The 21013-nt window shown below is 41.5% G+C and overlaps 2 protein-coding genes across 3 annotated transcripts in view; both read left to right on the top strand.

Moving 5' to 3' along the window:
* Nucleotides 1-231: 231 nt before the first annotated feature.
* On the top strand, nt 232-14647 carry rnf139 (ring finger protein 139). Of its 2 annotated transcripts, none has more exons than XM_080045993.1 (7): nt 232-753; nt 4161-4677; nt 5477-5606; nt 6050-6197; nt 6860-6966; nt 7703-7954; nt 10358-14647. In XM_080045993.1, exons 1-7 carry the CDS (start codon nt 588-590, stop codon nt 11153-11155), a joined length of 2118 nt encoding a protein of 705 aa, XP_079902119.1. In that variant the 5' UTR covers nt 232-587; the 3' UTR covers nt 11156-14647. The 2 variants fall into 2 exon arrangements, with proteins under 2 accessions (XP_079902119.1, XP_079902118.1); XM_080045992.1 differs by having other exon boundaries at nt 5477-5612.
* A 2706-nt stretch (nt 14648-17353) lies between these two features.
* tmem65 (transmembrane protein 65) overlaps nt 17354-21013 on the top strand; it is a 21958-nt gene continuing 18298 nt past the window's right edge. The window contains exon 1 of the mRNA XM_080045587.1: nt 17354-17950. Coding sequence (XP_079901713.1) covers nt 17671-17950 — 280 coding nt within the window. The 5' untranslated portion in view covers nt 17354-17670. The remainder of the gene's footprint in view (nt 17951-21013) is intronic.

The raw sequence follows: 21013 nt of genomic DNA, 5'->3' as shown, positions 1-21013 counted from the left end.
ATTAAGAAATTTTCCATTTTACATCTGTAGTGTTACACAATAGAAATGGAAAGCAGCATGATAGATGGATAGATAGATAGAGTGAGTGTGTGTGTTTCATGGACATTTTAGAGATTCATTTTCCTGTCAGTGAAACGTGCTACGTCAGCTGCTACGCCCTCCGACGCTGGAAGTTACGTCACCTCACGTCGGAACCAACCAACCAACCAACCGCTTAGCAACTTGTGCGGTGTTCACCTAGCAATGGATAGGAAATGGTCAAATTTAGAGCCGTCCTAATGTTTGTCATGATACATTACGGCAGCCCTGAAGGGTAACGGATGGTGGCGACAACTCCCACGAGGGGTAAACAACCCAACATTAGACTAGAATAACGCAAAACGAAGAAGAAAGTAGGCTAGTATCAACAGGAGGTCGGTCGAGCTATGGCGGACAGGTTGCTAGCTATTTACACAGTCTATGCTATCATCACGTAAACCTTCACGGCAAAGCGAAACCAGACTACGTGAGGTGTTGGTTTGGGGGGAACTAAACCTCCAGGACTTAGAGACGGACCCCCACCCCCTCTCCCTCTCATCTCTAGCCCAATGGCGACCACCCAAACCCGGATGGGGCAGCAGGCCTTGGCGGTGTTGGATGTGGCTCTCCGAGTTCCTTGCATCTTTATAATCGACGCCATTTTTAACTCGTATTATGATCCCGGCGGGTCTGGTTGGGCCGGTGCCACGGGCAAGGTGCTGGTCAGAGTCACAGGTGAGCTGTCTGTAAGAGAAATGTGCGAAAAAGTCCCTAAAATCCAACTGTCAACAACAGAGAGAGTGACAGCCCGGATACCTGACGCTGCGTTAGCCTGGCGTGACGTCACTGTGAAGCTATGTGTCACCTGATATTTTACATTTAGTGACAGTAAACGCAACACATTTAGCTCTCTCAGACGTGCTTTAATAGTTAACCTCTTACCTAATTCAGTGCTATTTGATACAGGCAAGTTGCTATGTAGCTAACTAGAAAGCTACTAGGCTAGTAGTTGTTTTTGAATCACAGGTGTTGTGGCCAATTCTCTTCTAACCTCTCCATAAATCTTATCTGGGGTCCTTCAGGTAGCTATGGGTGGCCTCATTCTGCCTGTCAAAATAAAATGCTTATTTGACCCCCTTTAACTTTGCCTAGAGAGCTGTTAAAAATGTCTAAACTCTGTAAAGTCCTTGGTGGCATGGGATAAGTAGCTCAAAGGTTACACTTATTTATTTAACCTTTATTTATACTCGAGATATCGTTGAGGGGGTTGACCCTCATTTGCAATGATATCGAGAAACAAAAACAACAATACATACACAATATACAACGCAAATACATCAATACACAACAAGCTGGTAAAGAGGAACATTTTAGACAGAGGTGAAGAGTGGCTGGAAATAAAATCAAATTGGTAAAAGTACAATACGGCCTAATTAAAACAGTTACAGGTAGAGTTTGGCAGATTTAAGATAGTATGTTTAAATTGGTTAAAGGATATCATGGTATTCATTTTAATTTGTTGCTGTAAGTTGTTCCAGGAGTCAGGGGCACTGAAGCTAAAAGCTGTCTTTCCCAGCTCAGACCGGGCTTGTGGGACATAAAGCATATATAAATTAAATGTATTACAGAAAGAAGTACCTGCCAAAATGTTATGTTAAGTCTCCATCTATGTTTAAATTGATTTTGCGTTTGAGGTCGGAAAGACCAACAGTTATTGGTAAAACAAACAGGTGCCTTTCTGAAAAATCGTCCTTTACCATTGTTAGAGTAGCGTTTTTTGTTTGGTCCATGCCTTAAGTACACCATTGTTTTGTTCTGTTATTATTTGGATGTTTTGTGCTCCATGCCATGATAATCTGGTCAAGCCGTAAATAAATGAAATTAAATTAAATGAAATACAGCCCCGGAAAAAATGAAGAGACCAGTCTGGATTTTTCTTGAATCTTCATCTCTACATTACTTATTGAAAATGCTCTTTAATGACAATATTTTTATTGTGAATTTGGTAGAAATGTTGTCAGTAGTTTATATTATAAAACCAAAATGTCCATTCTATTCAAACATATGCCTATAAATAGTAAAACAAGAGACACAACATTTGGAGTGGTCTCTTCATTTTTTCCACGGCTGTATAATCATCTTGTTATCTCATACGAGTCAGTGGAGATATCATAATCTAATCGCAGACGAAGAAGCAAATGATATAAAAGATGTTAATGAGGTATTAACTACCCATTCCTTTAGAAATTTGAAATATAAAAAGTGGCGGCAGTTGACTTTTTATGGCAGTTTTTTTGCATATTATTTCAAATGAATTATGATTTGAATCCAACTGACTCTTTCCATGGCCCTGGTGCACAGTTATTGAGCTTGGATGAGTTGTATGAGCTTTGTAAATACAGTAGTTCATTAACAAACATGGACTTAAAGGAGCAGTCCGCTATTCTGGATAATGCTTGTTGTCAATTCAGTGAATATCTCCTTATATCATGATCTGCTCCCTGTGTGTGTGTGTGTGTGTGTGTGTGTGTGTGTGTGTGTGTGTGTGTGTGTGTGTGTGTGTGTGTGTGTGTGTGTGTGTGTGTGTGTGTGTGTGTGTGTGTGTGTGTGTGTGTGTGTGTGTGTGTGTGTGTGTGTGTGTGTGTGTGTGTGTGTGTGTGTGTGTGTGTGTGTGTGTGTGTGTGTGTGTGTGTGTGTGTGTGTGTGTGTGTGCGCGCGCTGAAAACAAAATCTGTAAACTGGTATGTAAACAAAGGGTATGTAAATAAAGGTGGCCCAAGTAGCTGTCAACATGCTCGTGTACAGAGCCTATAGGCTGTGTATGTAATAACACCGGATGTTTTTTAAGTGCACACACAGTAGTATGGACAAGTAGCGGGTCAGGAGGAGACATTCACTGAATCGCTTACTCCACCCTTTAAAAGTCCTGCAACAATCGTGTGTGTGTGTGTGTGTGTGTGTGTGTGTGTGTGTGTGTGTGTGTGTGTGTGTGTGTGTGTGTGTGTGTGCGCATGCGCGTGTGTGTGTGTGTGTGCTAAACATAATCTTAAGTTATTTGAAGGAGCTTGGGGAACCTCAGTCATTTGGCCCCTTGCCTCTGTCTCAAACCGCGGATAACTTTACTAATGTGTGTGTGTGTGTGTGTGTGTGTGTGCTAAACATAAACTGTAGTTGTTTGAAGTTGTCTGCACTAACTCCATGAACTACTTTCACTGCAGCTCAGCGGCTCAAAGGTCTTTAACTCAACGTACAAACTGAGGCTTATGTAACTTGACCCTGGTGCATGTTTGACTGTGTGTAAGGGGTTTGAAATACTCCTGGCACGCACACAAACACTCACTCACTCACTCACTCAATGGACTCCACTTATATATCTCTTTTCCCTGGTTTTTCACAGACTCAAAGCGCTTTACATTGTTTTGTACACATTCACCCAATCACACACACATTCATTCACCGATAGCAGCAGCAGTTACCACGCAGGGTGCAAGCTAACTATCTGGAGCAATTCGGGGTTCAATGTCTTGCCCAAGGACACTTGGAAATGTGGCGGGTAGGCGGGGGATCGAACCTCTGACCCTGCACACCAGCGGCGAACTCCCTGCCCACTTCGTCACTCACTCACTCACTCACTCACTCACTCACTCACTCACTCACTCACTCACTCACTCACTCACTCACTCACTCACTAGCTGTGATCAATAAACTACTATGGTTGTCAGTAGTTAAGGTATATTATAAAACCAAAATGTTCATTTATATGCCTATAAATAGTAAAACGAGAGACCCTGAACATTTGGAGTGGACTCTTAATTTTTTCCAGAGCTGTAGATATATATATATATAGTATTCTAATTATTTTTCTAACTTTTTCTGTGTCTTATCTATCGCCGCAGGTGTGCGTGTAGTGTTCTAAATATTGAAACAATGTCTTTAGAAAACCTGTTAAGTAGAGTACGCCATGTTAGTTGTTTATTTACATGTTTATGTTAATTTTATTTAGTTTTGTATTTTGTTTGTGTGTTCACTTTTACAATTGTATGTTTGTGTTCTAAAAAACAAATAAATCCCCAAAATAAAGAATAAAATCTAAATATTTGTTCTAACTTCTTACAACTGTGTCTCTCTGTGTATCTCCGCAGGTGTGCTAGCCTCCACTGTGGTCCTGCTGCTGTCCCAGAAGGCCTTGTTTAAATTCTACACCCTCTTCTTCGCCGTCTTGCTCGGGACGTCGGCCGTCCTCTTCAACTACTACGCCACGTCGCACATAGACTTCTACAGCGCCTACTACAAGGCCGCCTTGGGCTTCAGACTAATGCCTCGAAACGGGCCCACCCTCTGGCTAGGCATGGCCGTGATCCAGCTAGCTTTCGGAGTGGGCTACGTGTTCCTACTCGAACTACAATCCACGTTCGCCGCATTGGTGGTGCTGGATATAATGATTCCTCTGTGGGGGCTTATGATAGAGCTTCCCGCGGACGTAAGGCAGCTGGTGGCGTTGTTTTCGGGCCTGGCGTTGGCCCTACACACCGCCGTTTGTCTAGCCATGAGACTGAAATGGTTCTACTATTCCTGCCGATACGTGTATCTGCTCATAAGACACATGTACCGGATCTACGGGCTACAGCTGCTGCTAGAAGACACATGGAAGAGGATAAGGTTAGGATTTACACACAGACACAGACACGCAGACAGACAGACAGACAGACAGACAGACAGACAGACAGACAGACAGACAGACACACACAGACAGACAGACAGACACACACACAGACAGACAGACACACAGTATTATTTTCTGTATATATGACAATCTTCCCTTTCCTCTGTCAACTCTCCCTGATGTTTCTCAATTTTTTAAGCCCAATAAAGGGTTTTTTTACAGGGAGTTTTTTCTCAGCCGAGCTAAGGGTCAAAAGGCAGAGGGTGTCATACTGTATGGACTGTGAAGCCTACTGAGGCAAATGTCTATCTATATATGTGAAATTGGGCTTAACAAATAATAAAACTGATTTCATTTGTTGACAAAAAACAAGAAACACACCATTAATTGGTTGAAAAAATTAGGTTGTTGTCCAGTGTCTGCCTTGTGACCATAGCAAAGATGCATCATTTGGGTTTTTAATAATGTTTTGCTTAGGAGTCTATAGGACTAATGTCTATTTGTGATAATGGGTTCTATATAAATAAAACTGATTTGATTATTATAATTTTTTTTTAAGATAATTTCTTGGCGTTTTCAAGTTTTTATTTATTACATAGTACAGAGTTGAAATGGGGAGACAGAGAGAGAGAGAGAGAGAGGGAGGGGGGGGGAATGACCTGCAGTAAAGGTCCACGGGTCGGATTTGAACCCGCGACCACTGCAACGAAGGCCGGTGCTAATGTGGTACACGCTTTATTATCCACTATGCCACTGGAGCGCCCCAAAACTGATTTTATTTTATTTGATTCTTAGGTTCCCTGATGTGTTGCGGGTGTTCTGGCTGACCCGGGTCACTGCCCAGGCCCTCATCCTGGTGTACGTGGTACGAGCGGTGAGGAGAGAGAGCGGGGAGGTGCCCACCGACGGAGGCCCCGACTCACAGGTAACGGTAAGACCTGTTTGGTTTGTTATCTTAAAGGTGCAGTCAGTGATTCTGGAGAACGCTTCTTGTCTAAATCACTTTTTTTTTTGTCAAAGTCAGTGAATATCTCCTCATGATCCGCTGCCTGTCTGGCGTATTGTGTGTGCGCTGAAATTATTCCAATGTTAATACACATCCTAGACTCTGTAAACTACTATGGTCTGATGAGATAAAGTTGCTCCGAGGAACTTTCAGCTTTGGTAAAAATTCCTAGTCTGAATATAGTGATTGTAATGGAGCTTTAATGAGTGAAGTTGCCATATGTTGCTATGTATATAGGGGGGAGGGTGGCGAAGTGGATAGGGCGGTGGTGTATGAATGTGTGCTCCAGTTGTAAGTGGCTTTGGATAAGAGCGTCTGCTAAATGACATGTACTGTAATATGTGACATGTGACTGTCTCCAGGCCTACCTCCTGAGCTGGGACGTGTTTTGGGATCTGAGCTCCAACCTGATCATCTCTGGCTGTGACTCCACGCTCACTGTGTTAGGGATGAGCGCTGTCATCTCCTCAGTCGCACACTATCTTGGCCTCAGCATCCTGGCCTTCATAGGTACGTGTGTGTGTGTGTGTGTGTGTGTGTGTTTGTGTGTGTGTGTGTGTGGGGGTGTGTCTGTTGGCATGCATGCCTGTTTGTGTGTGTGTGTGTACAAATATTTTCGGGCTAACCAATTTCAGCTTTAGACCTTAAAGAGTGAGGATATTTTGTCCAATTCTCACTTTGGGAGAGGCCTTTAAAGGGCTGTTTGAGGGTTAACACTAGGTTTTAAGGACAGGCCTTTAAAGGGCAGTTTGAGGGTTAACACTAGGTTTTAAGGACAGGCCTTTAAAGGGCTGTTTGAGGGTTAACACTAGGTTTTAAGGACAGGCCTTTAAAGGGCTGTTTGAGGGTTAACACTAGGTTTTAAGGACAGGCCTTTAAAGGGCTGTTTGAGGGTTAACACTAGGTTTAAAGTTTCAGGTATGAATTAGGTGTATGTTAGGGTTAGTGTAAGGGTTGGGGTTAGGCATTTAGTTTGGATGGTTAGGGTTAGGGTAAGGGGCTAGGGAATGCATTATGTCAATGAGTGTCCTCACAAGTATAGCCGTACACACTTGTGTGTCTGCCTGTCTGTCTGTGTTTGTGTCTGTCTGTGTCTGTGTTTTTAAAAACCCTTTACAATCTGCCTGTAACTCTCCCCCTGATATCAATGTATTCTGTGTGTATTCCTCCAGGATCGACGGAGGAGGAGGACAAGCGTCTGGGCTTCGTTGCCCCGGTTCTGTTCTTCATTCTGGCTTTACAGACGGGCCTGAGCAGCCTGGACCCGGAGGAGAGGCTGGTACGTACTGCCACTTGGTTTAATTTATTCGCTTTGGTAATATGTCCGTCTGTATTCGTGCTATGTTTTTGTGGTTTTGTCTTAAATTGCGATTTCTCGGGGCGCTCCGGTGGTGTAGTGGATAGAGCGTGTACCATATTGGCTCCGGCCTTCGTTGCAGTGGTCGCGAGTTCAAATCCGACCCGTGGACCTTTACTGCAGGTCATCCCCCCTCTCTCTCTCTCTCTCTCTCTCTCTCTCTCTCTCTGTCTCCCCATTTCAACTCTGTACTATCAAATAAAGCTTGAAAATGCCCCAAAAAAAAATCTTTAAAAAAAAAAAGGTTTTGATTTGATTGTGTGTTTGTATATATATCATTGACCGAGACCTTGTTGGCATGGCAGCGCGCACAATCGCATCTGTGCACTTTATCTATTTATTAGAGCATTTTAAATGTATTTATTTACGTCATGGTCTCTTAGCTATTTTAGCTATCCAGCTACATCTATTTTTTTCTATCATTGGGATGTATGTATGCAATGAATGTGTGTGAATGTAACTGTGACTTGATCATGAGCCTTCTTGTTTTGTTGTAACTTGTAATTAACAAAATGACAACAATACATTTAATTTTTTGCCATTTACCATCTAAACTGTTTGTGCCACCTTTTTGTGTATGAGAAGTGCTATAATATCAATAAAGTTTTGATTTGATTGTACATATCATTGACTGAGCCCTTGTTGTTGTCCCTTCCAGGTGCGTCTGAGCCGAAACATGTGCCTGCTGCTGACGGCCATCTTGCATTTCATCCACGGCATGACGGACCCCGTGCTGATGTCACTCAGCGCGTCACACGTCTCGTCCGTGCGCCGTCACTTCCCCGTTCTCATGGTTTCCGTGGCGCTGTTCGTGCTGCCGGTGTTGCTAAGTTACGCTTTGTGGCATCACTACGCTCTCAACACGTGGCTGTTTGCCGTCACGGCCTTCTGCGTGGAACTCTGCCTCAAGGTGAGACATAGGAGAGTGTGTGTGTGTGTGTGTGTGTGTGTGTGTGTGTGTGTGTGTGTGTGTGTGTGTGTGTGTGTGTGTGTGTGTGTGTGTGTGTGTGTGTGTGTGTGTGTGTGTGTGTGTGTGTGTGTGTGTGTGCGTGTGCGTGTGTGCGCGTGCGCGTGTGTGTTTCTGCGTGGAACTCTGCCTCAAGGTAAGACAGAGAAGTTACTGGAGTTTTTTTTTTAAAGATTATTTTTTGACATTTTCAAGCTTTATTAGACAGTACAGAGTTGAAATGGGGAGACAGAGAGAGAGAGAGAGAGAGAGAGACAGAGAGAGAGGGGGGATGACCTGCAGTAAAGGTCCACGGGTCGGATTTGAACCCGCGACCACTGCAACGAAGGCCAGAGCCAATATAGTACACGCTATATCCACTACACCACCCCATTTCAACTCTGTACTGTCTAATAAAGCTCAAAAATGCCAAAAAAATTATCTTAAAAAAAAATATATAAAATGATGGTCGGTTTAAAAATGAAAAAAAAGTAAACATACTTTGGAGCTCTGCCTCAAGGTGAGACAAGAGAAGTTACCTGAGTTTTAAAGGTGCAGCCAGTGATTCTGGAGAACGCTTGTTGTTAAAATCAGTGAATATCTCCTCATAGCTAGCTGTCCGTACTGTGTGTGCTGAAAAAATTGAGGTACCAAACAGGCATGTGAACAAAGGGGGGCCACGGTAGCTTGCGACATGCCCGTTTAAAGAGCCTAGTGTTTTAACAATGGATTTATCCAGTTTTTTTGACAACAAGCATTCTCCAGAATTGCTGACTCAACCTTTAAATAAGGTTATGGATAAAAAAATCATGTAAAAAGTTTGAAAATGTAATAAAAACGTGTAGTAGGGGAAGGTGGGGTGATTTGTGCATTTTGGAAGTTGCAAAACCCCTTGTTTCTAGAAAACCGTGGAAGAAATTGGAAATGTGACCACATATTTAAGAAGAGCCATCCATTTGACTCATCCTGTAAAGAAGGGAGACACAAGGAATAAGATATAAGCACATTTAAGCTCAAAAAACTGTGTTTTGCCTTTCAAAGTAAAATTTCCATGATCAAGGTTTTTTGATTATTGTGTCTGAACAATTATAGACACGTTTGAAAACATTTGACACATGTTTTAGTGCTTTGGTATGCTATACTTTGAGTCTATATAGTTAGCACAATGTCAACCCTAAATTGCTGCATCATGCCTATTATCCAAAATTCTGGGGATGGGGTGATTTGTGCGCAAGGGCCTGGGTGAGTTATAAGTAAGTAAGTAAGTAAAATGTATTTATAAAAGCACATTTATGACAGTTTGCACTGTCCAAAGTGCTGTACATAGTGCATTCAGTAGGTAAACAATGAAGGTAAAATAACAATAACCAAAATAAAAGACGTAAAGCCCATACATCCACATAAACACAGATAGTAGTGCAGAGGTAAGTAAGTAGTGCAGAGGTTAATGGGGAGGAAACACCAGGGTGTACATATGGGTTTTGAGCCTTGATTTAAAGGCAGAAATGTAGGGGGAATCACATTTGTCAGGTGGCAGTTGGTTCCACAAGCACGGAGCAACTAGTGCAAAGTACATTTCTGAGAGTTGTGCCAGTGGCATGGCTGTATACGCTGGTCACCAAAAGAAAGTGATTGTCTACAGTAGCTCAGAAGAGGGTGACATCTCAATTCCACTTAACGACACCACTGATGAGAGTTCAGATGGCCAGAAAGATGATGATTGTGACTTTGTCATTGTGACACAATGACGCACAAATCACCCCACTACGTGGGGTGATTTGTGCGACAAGACAACTTTTTTTCCGAAAGCTATATTTCTTAAACAGTTTATTCCAGATCCAAAGTTTTTATTGCCAGGGATGCACAACATCCTGAAATATATGTACATATTTGAGTTGGAGACATAACTGTCAAGGCCTCACTTTAAAATCACTTTGAGTAAAAAGTTGCACAAATCACCCCACCTTCCCCTATATGTGCACATATACAGCTCCAGAAGAAATCTTCATCTCTACATAACTTATTGAAAATGCTCTCAAAGACAAAACATTTCGGGCTTAGTGGATAGAGCGCGTACCATATTGGCTCCGGCCTTTGTTGCAGTGGTCGCGGGTTCGAATCCGACCCGTGGACCTTTACTGCATGTCATCCCACCCTCCCTCCCTCCCTCCCTCTCTCTCTCTCTCTCTCTCTCTCTCTCTGTCTCTCTCTCTGTCTCTCTCTCTCTCTCCGTCTCCCCATTTCAACTCTGTACTGTCTAATAAAGCTTGAAAATGCCAAAAAAATAATCTTAAAAAAAACATTTATTGGAATTTGGTAGAAATGTTGTCAGTAAATAAAACCTGTGTTCCCTCTCTCTGTCTCCAGGTGCTGGTTTCCCTGACGGTCTACGTTCTCTTCATGGCCGACGGATTCTCCAACGTGCTCTGGGAGAAGCTGGACGATTACGTTTACTACGTCCGCTCCACCGGCAACATCATGGAATTCCTCTTCGGCGTCATAATGTTCGGCAACGGCGCCTACACCATGATGTTCGAATCGGGCAGCAAGATCCGCGCGTGCATGATGTGCCTTCACGCCTATTTCAACATCTACCTGCAGGCCAAGAACGGCTGGAAAACGTTCATAAACCGCCGCACCGCCGTCAAGAAAATCAACTCGCTGCCCGAGCTACGCGGCTACCAGCTCAGCGACATCGAGGACGTGTGCGCCATTTGCTACCAAGAATTCACCACGTCCGCGAGAATAACCCCGTGCCACCATTACTTCCACGCGCTCTGTTTAAGGAAATGGCTGTACATCCAGGACACCTGCCCCATGTGCCACCAAAGAGTCTACGTGGAGGACGACAGCAGGGAGAGAGACGCGTTTTCGAATAACAACGGCGGCGGCTACGAAGCGCCGCAGGATGCTAACGAAGATGCTAATGTCAATGAACCACAGGAGGGCCACCAACTGCAGGATTTCGACCCGCCCGAGGAGGTGGGAGCTGGGGCAGGAGTTCAGCTCGGAGAGGGGTTAGGGGTGGGGGTGGAGCAAGACAATGAATTGATGGAAGACAATGATAGTATTGAGTACGATGAAGACGAATGGGGGACGCAAAATGGCAACACGCCAATAGAGGAAGACTATATCAACGATGACACAGACTCTACGGAGGACTGAGAGAGAGACAGAGAGAGACAGAGAGAGAGAAATAAAACATATATCTTTTATTATATTTAAGTTAAAAAAAGAAAAAAATTATAAATCACAAATTCTAATTCAGCGTTTTTAATTTTTCGTTTTTCTTGAACAATGTCAGGGATATCATTCTGTTTATTAGAGTTTGGGTTTTACGTGAAAGGGCTTGTGGAAAGAGTAACTGCTGCTCTCATTGTGTGTGTGTGTGTGTGTGTGTGTGTGTGTGTGTGTGTGTGTGTGTGTGTGTGTGTGTGTGTGTGTGTGTGTGTGTGTGTGTGTGTGTGTGTGTGTGTGTGTGTGTGTGTGTGTGTGTGTGTGTGTGTGTGTGTGTGTGTGTGTGTGTGTGTGTGTGTGTGTGTGTGTGTGTGTGTGTGTGTGTGTGTGTGTGTGTGTGTGTGGTTGAGTGCATGTGTGTGCATATGGGCTGCATGATGTAGACCAAAAACTCATACTGTAATTATTTATTTTTTTTTTAACTCCCAAAATTAGTGGAAATCCTGATTCAAATGTTGCTGTGTTGCTACAGCCGTTGCTACGCGTTTTATTTCAGTAAGTGAAAAATTAAGATTTTTTTCACAACAACTTTGTTTAGATTATGTCACTTATGCAGCCCCTGTGTGAGTGCGCTAGTGTGTGTGTGTGCGCGCTTGTTTGTGTGTTTGCGTGTGTGTGCGCCTGCCGACATGTAATGTGCTTAATTAGACGATGTCTTAACGATGCAGCTCCTTCTCGCTCCCCGGCCCCGGGTGTATTTCAGGGGGAAACGCTGGATTGTGTTTGTTTATTAACAACTAGACTTAAATTCAAACTTCAATCAATCTGCACGTCGGGATTTTTCTTAGTTTTTTTGGCGCAAAAAACACTTTATTTTACACTTCTGTTTGAAACTTGCTATAACTGCTTTATCCAGCGCTTTTTAGTTTGCCAAAAAACAACCGTTAACCCATTGATGACTATGGCAATCTAGGATGCATGTCCTTAATGCCTGAGGGTTTTCTGAAAAAATAGTACGAATTGTCAAGTCTACCTAAACCTTAATATCTAAGCCTGTGTAGCACATAGAAACATGAAATAAAATACATTTAAAAGTTAAGGTTCACAGGTTTTATTTAAACATGCTCCCTCAGCGCTTACAAACCTACAAATATTTCTAAAAATCGTCAAAATTAGATGAATTAGAAAATTATTAAATATTGTTAATAAATAGATGCAATGTGTTGTGTGATTTTCGTCAGTAGTCTATAGTAGACCTTGATTCTGCGCACCAAACGCCACTAACTGTTCTGTCGCCGACATAGCTGGTGTATTTTTTTATTATTTTGTTTTATTTTAATTTTTTTGATTGACATGATTTTTGGCAAACCACACAACTTTTGGGTGGTCACGTGGTCTTCAAAAAATCAACAAAACCCACCTCATGTGTATTTGAACCAATGACATGGCATTCTATGCTGGGAATGCCATGAAAATTAGATAAAGTAATAATGCTGCGCGACGCAGCATCAGGCAGGAGAGCCAATGTGGCATCGCGCAGCAGCCGTCATCAATGGGTTAAATGAAGATATGACACTGGAAAATTATTAAAACATTTAAAATTTCGGAAAACTCTGAATTTCGGAAGGCAGCTGTCTTCACTAGATTTTGGGAGTTTAAAGGCTAAAACTAAAACTCTTAGCAGGTTTCAAATCCCGACTGGCAGGTTGATAACGGCTATAAGTTTGTTTCACATTAGCTCCAACGTTTCTCCTTTTCCTTAACTCACTTGAAGAGACATTGCTTGAACTTAGCGAAGCAGTTTTTTTTTAACTGCGCAAACCAGCGAAAGAGAGAGAGAGAGAACGAGAGCGAGAGAGAGAATAAGAGAGAAAGAGGTGTGTGTGTGTGATTTTAAAATAACAAAAAGAAGACTTGCTACTGTAATCACTGATATACCTCTATCAATACTTAACTACTGGTCTCTTGTGCGACCTCCGCTTACATTTGTGTACGTTATTGTACATTTAATAAAAACAAAAGAACGTACAGACAGACAGACAGACAGACAGACAGACAGACAGACAGACATACATTCTCTCTTTGGGAAAAGACAAGATTTTTTTTTTCTTCTATTCTACTCAAAAATCAGTATTTAGTTTTGGTTAAAAATTCCTTGTTCCAGACCTAGAAATGGTTATTTGTTAATGAGAGTGTTGATATATAATGGAGTCGCAGCGAAAAGCCAAATTTGAAGACTTTTGCTCCCCCCCCCAAAAAAAAAAATGGTTATTATAACGCAATGCTACTCGGTGAAATACAGTAAACATACAGTATCAGAAGGAACGGTGCCATCTGTTTTGTCTAAGTGTTTCTTTTAAAGGGGAAAAAAAAGTACCCTAGTTTGTTTAGTCAATGTCTCTGTCATATTGTGAGAACTGGTGTCAATGTTTCTCTGTTCATCCAAGTTATTAATAAGTCAATGCACCTTTTTAAAGTTTGAAATCACTGGTATTACAGAAACTTTGTGTCAATTCTGCCTAGCAACAATTTACTGTGTAGCAGCAAATCATATAAACATTTCCCAATAACGTAATCTTTTTACAATTTATTTAAAAGGTGCTACGAGGAACTTTTAAATATTTCCGAAACCGTCTTAATTTTTGCTCTGAAGATCATGAATGACATGTAATAAGCAAACGAGACCATCAGTGTAAAAGAATGCTATTTTTATATAGTTTTTTCTTAATGCCTTTGTCATGGGTTTACGCTCACCCAGGAACAACAGCTGGCGTAGTAGAAACACTACCGCTTTTGTCCAAAGGGGGGCGCTAGAGTTAACACAAACTGAAAGTTCCTCAGAGCACTTTTTAAAGTAAAATCAATCGGCTTTAATCACATTTTAAATGGTAGAATGTTTCCGTTATTGGGAGTTTTTACGTCATTGGACATTGTTAATTGTTTTTGTTGACTCACACACACACACACACGCACACACGCACACACACACATACACACACACACGCACACATACACACACGCACACACACACACACGCACACTCACGCACACACACTGCACCTTTCTAGTCTCAGGGTCCCAAGTCGGTCTGGAAAATTAATAATTTAAATAAGTGAAAGAATTTATTAAGGACTTGAGGAGCTGAAGACATTACTGTTGAGAGTACATATTGTTTTTTCTTTATTTCGTTGTTTTTCAAACTATTGAAAATACTTCAGAAGTTGCAAAGACACTGTAATATAAAGGTGGAGTCAGCGATTCTGGATAATTTTTTGTTGTCAAAGAAATCAGTGAATATCTCCTCATGATTACTCGTGTCTGTTCCATATGTGCAATGAAGAATAACAATCCAGTGTTAATACACAGCCTAGGCTCTGTTTACTTACCAGTTTACAGAGCCCAGGCTGTGTATTGATGCCAGATTTGGTTTCTTAGCACACACACACACACACACACACACACACACACACACACACACACACACACACACACACACACACACACACACACACACACACACACACACACACACACACACACACACACACACACACACACACACACACACACACACACACACACACACACACACACACACACACACACACACACAGAGTATGGACAGGTAGCGGATCATGAGGAGATATTCACTGATTTTGCCCAAAAATTCTTTTGACAAAAAATCTCCAGAATCCCTGACTGCACCTTTAATTCATGATATTTGTCCTGATCTCGAGTTACAAGTAGCATTCGCGGCATGTTCCAGAAAGCTTTAAACTACTGTCTAAAACGCCCTTAAAGATATATTAAGGAACCATTTCTTCCACTTTTTTTTTATTTTAACAGTAAAGCCCGGCCAACACATCTCATGTAATTTAGCAGACACTTTTATCCAAAGCGACTTACAACACATTCATACACCGATTAGCAGCAGCAGCTACCACGCAGGGTGCAAGCTATAACTATGAGGAGACATTTAGGGTTCAGTCAGTGTCTCTTTGCCCAGGGACACTTGGACATGTGGCGGGGAGACGGGGGGATCGAACCACCGACCCTGTAGTTGAGGGTCCGCTCAACTCCACCCACAGAACCCTATGCGACAACAACTTTGAATTAGAATTTGTATTAAACTGCTTTTTTTTTAAACACAACTGCACCGGAGTATTATGTTGTTTGGACTTGAGAAGCCTGGACGTCTTAAAGGGGTTTGGACAGTTACAAACTTGTGCTCAGTCAGTCAGTACTGTTGACATTTCTGGTGGCAGGAATTAAGCTGCAAGAAAAATTATCCATTGAAGAAAATTGATGGAAATGAGAGAGATATGGGGATGGTAGAGGATTAGGGCCACACATTAAAAAAAATAATAATAATCTGACTTTAATCTGAGAATTCTGACTATTTTTTCTCAGAATTCAGAGATCGAAGCCAGAACTCAATTTTTTTTCTTCTAAAATGTGTCCCTAATCCTGTTCCGTAGGGTATTGTGTTGGGTTGTGTTTTGATTACCGAGCAGATGTGTGTTTTGATATGTTTAAGCTATTGGAAGGACTTTTTGATTCTTAGTTTTGATTGTTATGAAAAAGCTTTTGGAATAAAGGTGAAACGCTGTTCATTTTGCCTTTTTGTTTTAAAAAGAGATTTATGTAAATAAAATCATCTTTGATATTGATTGATGTGTTTGGACTTCATCTCGAATATCTCAACATCACTCACCTGCAGTGTGTAGAATTTTGAGTGTTATTTCCGAGCAGATTTTGTAGAAAGTAATTATAATATCCATAAGTACATTTAATTTAGTGCATAATAGCTGAAAAAAAAATTTTGAATAATTTTTTTCCCCTCAGAAAGAGTCTCATATATGTCCATATTTCTGCATATTTTGGACCAAGTCCTAGTGCCGCCATCTTGAAAGTGTCATAGTTGGAATGTCATCAGGTGCATTGTTTAAAATTTAGAATTGTTCTTGTCCTTGAAGGCCACTGTAGCTTCTGTTATTATTCTAAAGGGTTGGGGTTACCCAGGGAGCGTTGCATTCTAGAACTTTGTAGAACTTTCTTGATGATGTCATATTACACACTGCACCTTTAACAGCAGTCTTCAACAGTTAGTTAAAAAAGTATCCTATGTTCCCATCACAGTCTACAGCAGTTACTTTAGTTAAGTGATACGCACACACACATAGAGATAAAAATACATAAACTAAACGATACACACACACATTAATTCAACCTTTTGTTAGTCCTATATTTGGTTTGAACTCTTAGGAATACTTTTTTTTGTGTGAAAACGTTTGGTTAAAATAAATTGAGGAATTTCTCAAGTTTTTGGGGGATTTTCAGCTCAGACATCCAATGAAGCAAAGGAGACAATGGATACACTCGTCAGTTCAACTTGGGTGTAGTTCACTCTTTTGACCCGAAGATGGCGCTATTTAAACGTGTATTAATCGGGTGATACATTTAATGGCACATTCTGTTCTGCATTTTTTTCACAGCAAAGAACATGGATACCAACAAACAAATGGATAAAATAAAATGCAATTCAATTATACATTTTCCCTTATAATTAAATTGTAAGTTATATCTGTTCAAATAATAAATCAAATAATAAAAAATACAGTAGCCTTTGAAATAACGAAATAACATGCTGATGTGCAACTGTAGGCTACCATCGAACCCCTATGCAGTTACCGGGAAAACAGCTTTTAAACAGCGTAAAGTGTAGAAAGGCTAACCACTATATATGAATGAAAGGTTTATCAAATCAGTCTCCCTTTTTATCTGAGGTTTACGACCATTGATATAGAACATACAGCCGCGGAAAAAATTAAGAGACCAGTCTGGATTTTTCTTCAATCTTCATCTCTACATTACTTATTGAAAATGCTCTAAATTACAATATTTTTATTGTGAATTTGGTAGAAATGTTGTCAGTAGTTTATAAAATAAAATCAAAATGTTCATTCTACTCAAACATATGCCTATAAATAGCAAAACAAGAGACACTGAACATTTGCACTGGTCTCTTCATTTTTTCCACGGCTGTACAGTATATCTATGTGTAGGCCTACGACATTTATTTTGCAGGTAGGCGGAAGCTCTGCCTGAAACCGGAATCGATGTATTTTATTGTGAAATGTCCTTTTTTCTCTCTTGTGTGCCAAGCTCTGGATCGCGGACTGTGTGTGTGTGTGTGACAGGAGGACCATGAGACGGTTTGTGGAAAGAATAAGACATGTACGGCTGTTATAGAGTTAGTTTTAGCACAACAACCATTTAAACTATTGTTGTTCTCCCCATTGAGGCTCGCGATCTAAGCCCCTAAGCTTTCATAAGGACCGAGAGAAGACACTACTTCTACCCAGCGATAGACGCACCTTAAGCGGGGGGGACGACGGCGAAGCACCGCTCTTAAGAAAACCAATTTTACCATCGAAAAAGGGGAAGAAACCAGCGATTTTTGAACGTTTACAGACTTTTAAGGAAGTGTTTATTTCGGCACAATGTTGAAAATATGTCTACAAAGAGTTATACGGCCGCCAATGATGCAGAAGAAGTTACCACAACCAGTACTGGGAGTGGGGCGGGTGATCGCTTCAAAGCTGCCGGGATTAGGGCGACATACACCGGCGTGCTGTATGGGAACACACGGTAGGAAAGAGCCAAGGGAGCCACTCAACTCGCCCACAATAGCCAAGGAGTTTATCTACCGGCTTCACCCCAGCGAGAGGACCTGTTTACTGAAGGAACTGCAAAGCTTTGAGTCCATAGCGATCGCTCAAGGTGAGGGAAAATAATTTGAAATATTAGCAATACAGGTCAAAGGTGACTGGCTGGTAATAGTCCATGTCCTGTGTGTGTGTGTGTGTGTGTGTGTGTGTGTGTGTGTGTGTGTGTGTGTGTGTGTGTGTGTGTGTGTGTGTGTGCTTGTTTGTTGTTTACCTAAGTAGGGACACTAATGTAGCCTATAGGTGTATAACGCGAACGGTAATGTGAATGTAACAGCAGAACTAAACATGTCTGCATACAGTAGTAGTATATTAGATTTTTTTTGAGTGTGGAAGCATTTATGTACTGTTGAATATCTTGTTTTCTTTTATATTTTGCGTCGAGTGTGGAACCAAGGGAGACTATACGTTAGAACTCAGTAATAACTATTGAGGATAATTATTTCTTATAAGCAGGTCAAAGGCCACACACAGCTGAGATGATATTGAGTGACAGGTCAGTTGGTAGAGCGGGTCGGCCGATGATCAAAGGGTTGGAGGTTCGATCCCCGCCCTGCCACTTGTGTCATGGTTGTTGTGTCCTTGGGCAAGACACTTCACCCACCTTGCCTCGTGTGAATGTCGATAGTTAGCCTGCTATCGGTGTATGAATGAGTGTGTGAATGGTAAATGGGAACAGGTCTCCCTTGCAAAAGAGTCTTCGGACTCAATGGGATTTACCTGTAGAAATAAAGGTTAAAGAAAGAAAGAAAAGATGTAGTGATAAAAAGCAGATGATACAGTGTTAAAAGCAAAAGGTTTATTTCAAAATAGCAAGGGGTCCTCCAAAGGGGTTACTAGGGGCCATATACACGAGGGTCTCTTGCTAAGAGTGGCGCCGTTTCCTTAAAATCATCACATATTTAAAGGCCTACTTCACCGGTTTGAATATGAAGGTGTGTTGAATTCTGAGATCCTATGTAGTACAAATGTGCGATTTTTTTTTAAATCGGTTCATCCTAGCCTGAGAAAAGGCAGAAAGAGTGTTTTTTTTTAACCCTATATTTCTCTTTCTCGTGACATCACAGAAAGAGAAATATAGGGTTGAAAAAAAAACTTACTTTGTAAATATTACTGTGATGTCTTTTACTGTGAGGGGGGGGGGGGGGAGAGAGGTCTAAATTACATTAAGGTGGGGTTGGAGGAGTGACAGGCTGGGTGGCAGTCAATTCAAATATACATTGATATTGTAAACATGGGAGGGGCAGGCTGACCAGAGAAGCTGCACGGGGCTGTAATGCAGAAATGAAATCATATTTTTTTCCTACAGGTCTCCCTTGCAAAAGAGTCTTCGGTCTCAATGGGATTTACCTGTAGAAATCACACACTTCCCTATTTAGTATGCCAGAAAAAGATTTAGGATGTCCCAATTCAGGCAGGTCAATTTCAGTATGCTGAAAATACATAAATGTCCCACTAATTCCAGTAGCATTTTGAAATATTCGTCTTTATTCATGACATTTCTTGACTTAATGAAAAAACAATCTTCCTTATCTGATTTTTTTTCTCTCCTGTCCGTGGCCCTAAAACTCTTCTGTACTTTAGTATGTAGTGTAGTAAAAAGACTAAAACTCTTCTGTACTTTAGTATGTAGTGTAGTAAAAAGACTAAAACTCTTCTGTACTTTAGTATGTAGTGTAGTAAAAAGAAAGAGTATGTGATTTGGAACCCAGACCTACTTACTATAAGGCAAAGGTCGGTGATTTGCCCCGGGGGCCCCAAGCTACAAATGATCCATAAAAAGCTTCATAAAGGCAGAATTTTGCTGGTTGACTTTGTCCTGCGTGTCTCTCCCGTATCAGCTTAGCTTTGGTGTGTGTGTGTGTGCGTGTGTGTGTGTGTGTGTGTGTGTGTGTGTGTGTCTGTCTGTGAGTGTGAGTGTGAGTGTGAGTGTGAGTGTGTGTGTGTGTGTGTGTGTGTGTGTGTGTGTGTGTGTGTGTGTGTGTGTGTGTGTGTGTGTCTGTCTGTGAGTGTGTCTGTGAGTGTGTCTGTGAGTGTGAGTGTGAGTGTGAGTGTGAGTGTGAGTGTGAGTGTGAGTGTGAGTGTGAGTGTGAGTGTGAGTCTGTCTGTCTGTCTGTCTGTCTGTCTGTCTGTCTGTCTGTCTGTCTGTCTGTCTGTCTGTCTGTCTGTCTGTCTGTCTGTCTGTCCGTCCGTGTGAGTGTGAGTGTGAGTGTGAGTCTGTCTGTCTGTCTGTCTGTCTGTCTGTCTGTCTGTCTGTCTGTCTGTCTGTCTGTCTGTGAGTATGACTGTGACGGCTGTGTGTGAATCAATGGGTGGAGTCCATATAGTTTGAATGAAAAACTGCACGCGATATTGGCCACACCTAAACTATGTGCTTTCCAGAATTATAATAATTATTAAATAAAAAATAGTGTTAAACTAATAAATTAACTTCTATCTATCTATCTATCTATCTATCTATCTATCTATCTATCTATCTATCTATCTATCTATCTATCTATCTATCTATCTATCTATCTATCTATTAATCTATCTATCTATCTATCTATCTATCTATCTATCTATCTATCTATCTATCTATCTATCTATCTATCTATCTGTCTATCTGTCTATCTGTCTGTCTGTCTGTCTGTCTGTCTGTCTGTCTGTCTGTCTGTCTGTCTGTCTGTCTGTCTGTCAATGTTGCACCGTCACTCTGCCGTTAAACATATATTATTCAGCACTTATATAAGAGTTAGTTTGTGGCCGTAAAGTTTTAGCGATTCTTCCTTTTCTAATTTAAAATAATCAATAACACTGGCACAGAAAGTTCTCCGTTTTAAAACCTTGCATTTTATTTTTGTGTGAGTGCAGTTTGAGACTCGTTTCCTTTTTTTTGTGTTGCAGTGTGTGTGTGTGTGTGTGTGTGTGTGTGTGTGTGTGTGTGTGTGTGTGTGTGTGTGTGTGTGTGTGTGTGTGTGTGTGTGTGTGTGTGTGTGTGTGTGTGTGTGTGTGTGTGTGTGTGTGTGTGTGTGTGTGTGTGTGTGTGTGTGTGTGTGTGCCTGGCAAGCGGGCGTGGGCATGTGTGGCGAGTGTGTGAGGGTATGTGTCTGTAGCGTGAGTGTAGTGTGTGTGTGTG

This window comes from Ammodytes marinus (assembly GCF_949987685.1).
Source record: "Ammodytes marinus genome assembly, chromosome: 17".
NCBI classification, from domain to species: Eukaryota; Metazoa; Chordata; class Actinopteri; order Uranoscopiformes; family Ammodytidae; genus Ammodytes; species Ammodytes marinus.
Note: the sequence above shows the minus strand (reverse complement) of the source record. Positions and strands in the feature narration are given on the sequence as shown.

What these genes read in the sequence shown, in the direction of transcription:
- rnf139 (XM_080045992.1), top strand. Translation starts at nt 588, where the DNA reads ATGGCGACCACCCAAACCCGGATGGGGCAGCAGGCCTTGGCGGTGTTG. An exon ending in CAGCATCCTGGCCTTCATAG is followed by an intron (nt 6,198 to 6,859) that starts GTACGTGTGTGT and finishes GTATTCCTCCAG; the next exon opens with GATCGACGGAGGAGGAGGAC. An exon ending in GCGTGGAACTCTGCCTCAAG is followed by an intron (nt 7,955 to 10,357) that starts GTGAGACATAGG and finishes CTCTGTCTCCAG; the next exon opens with GTGCTGGTTTCCCTGACGGT.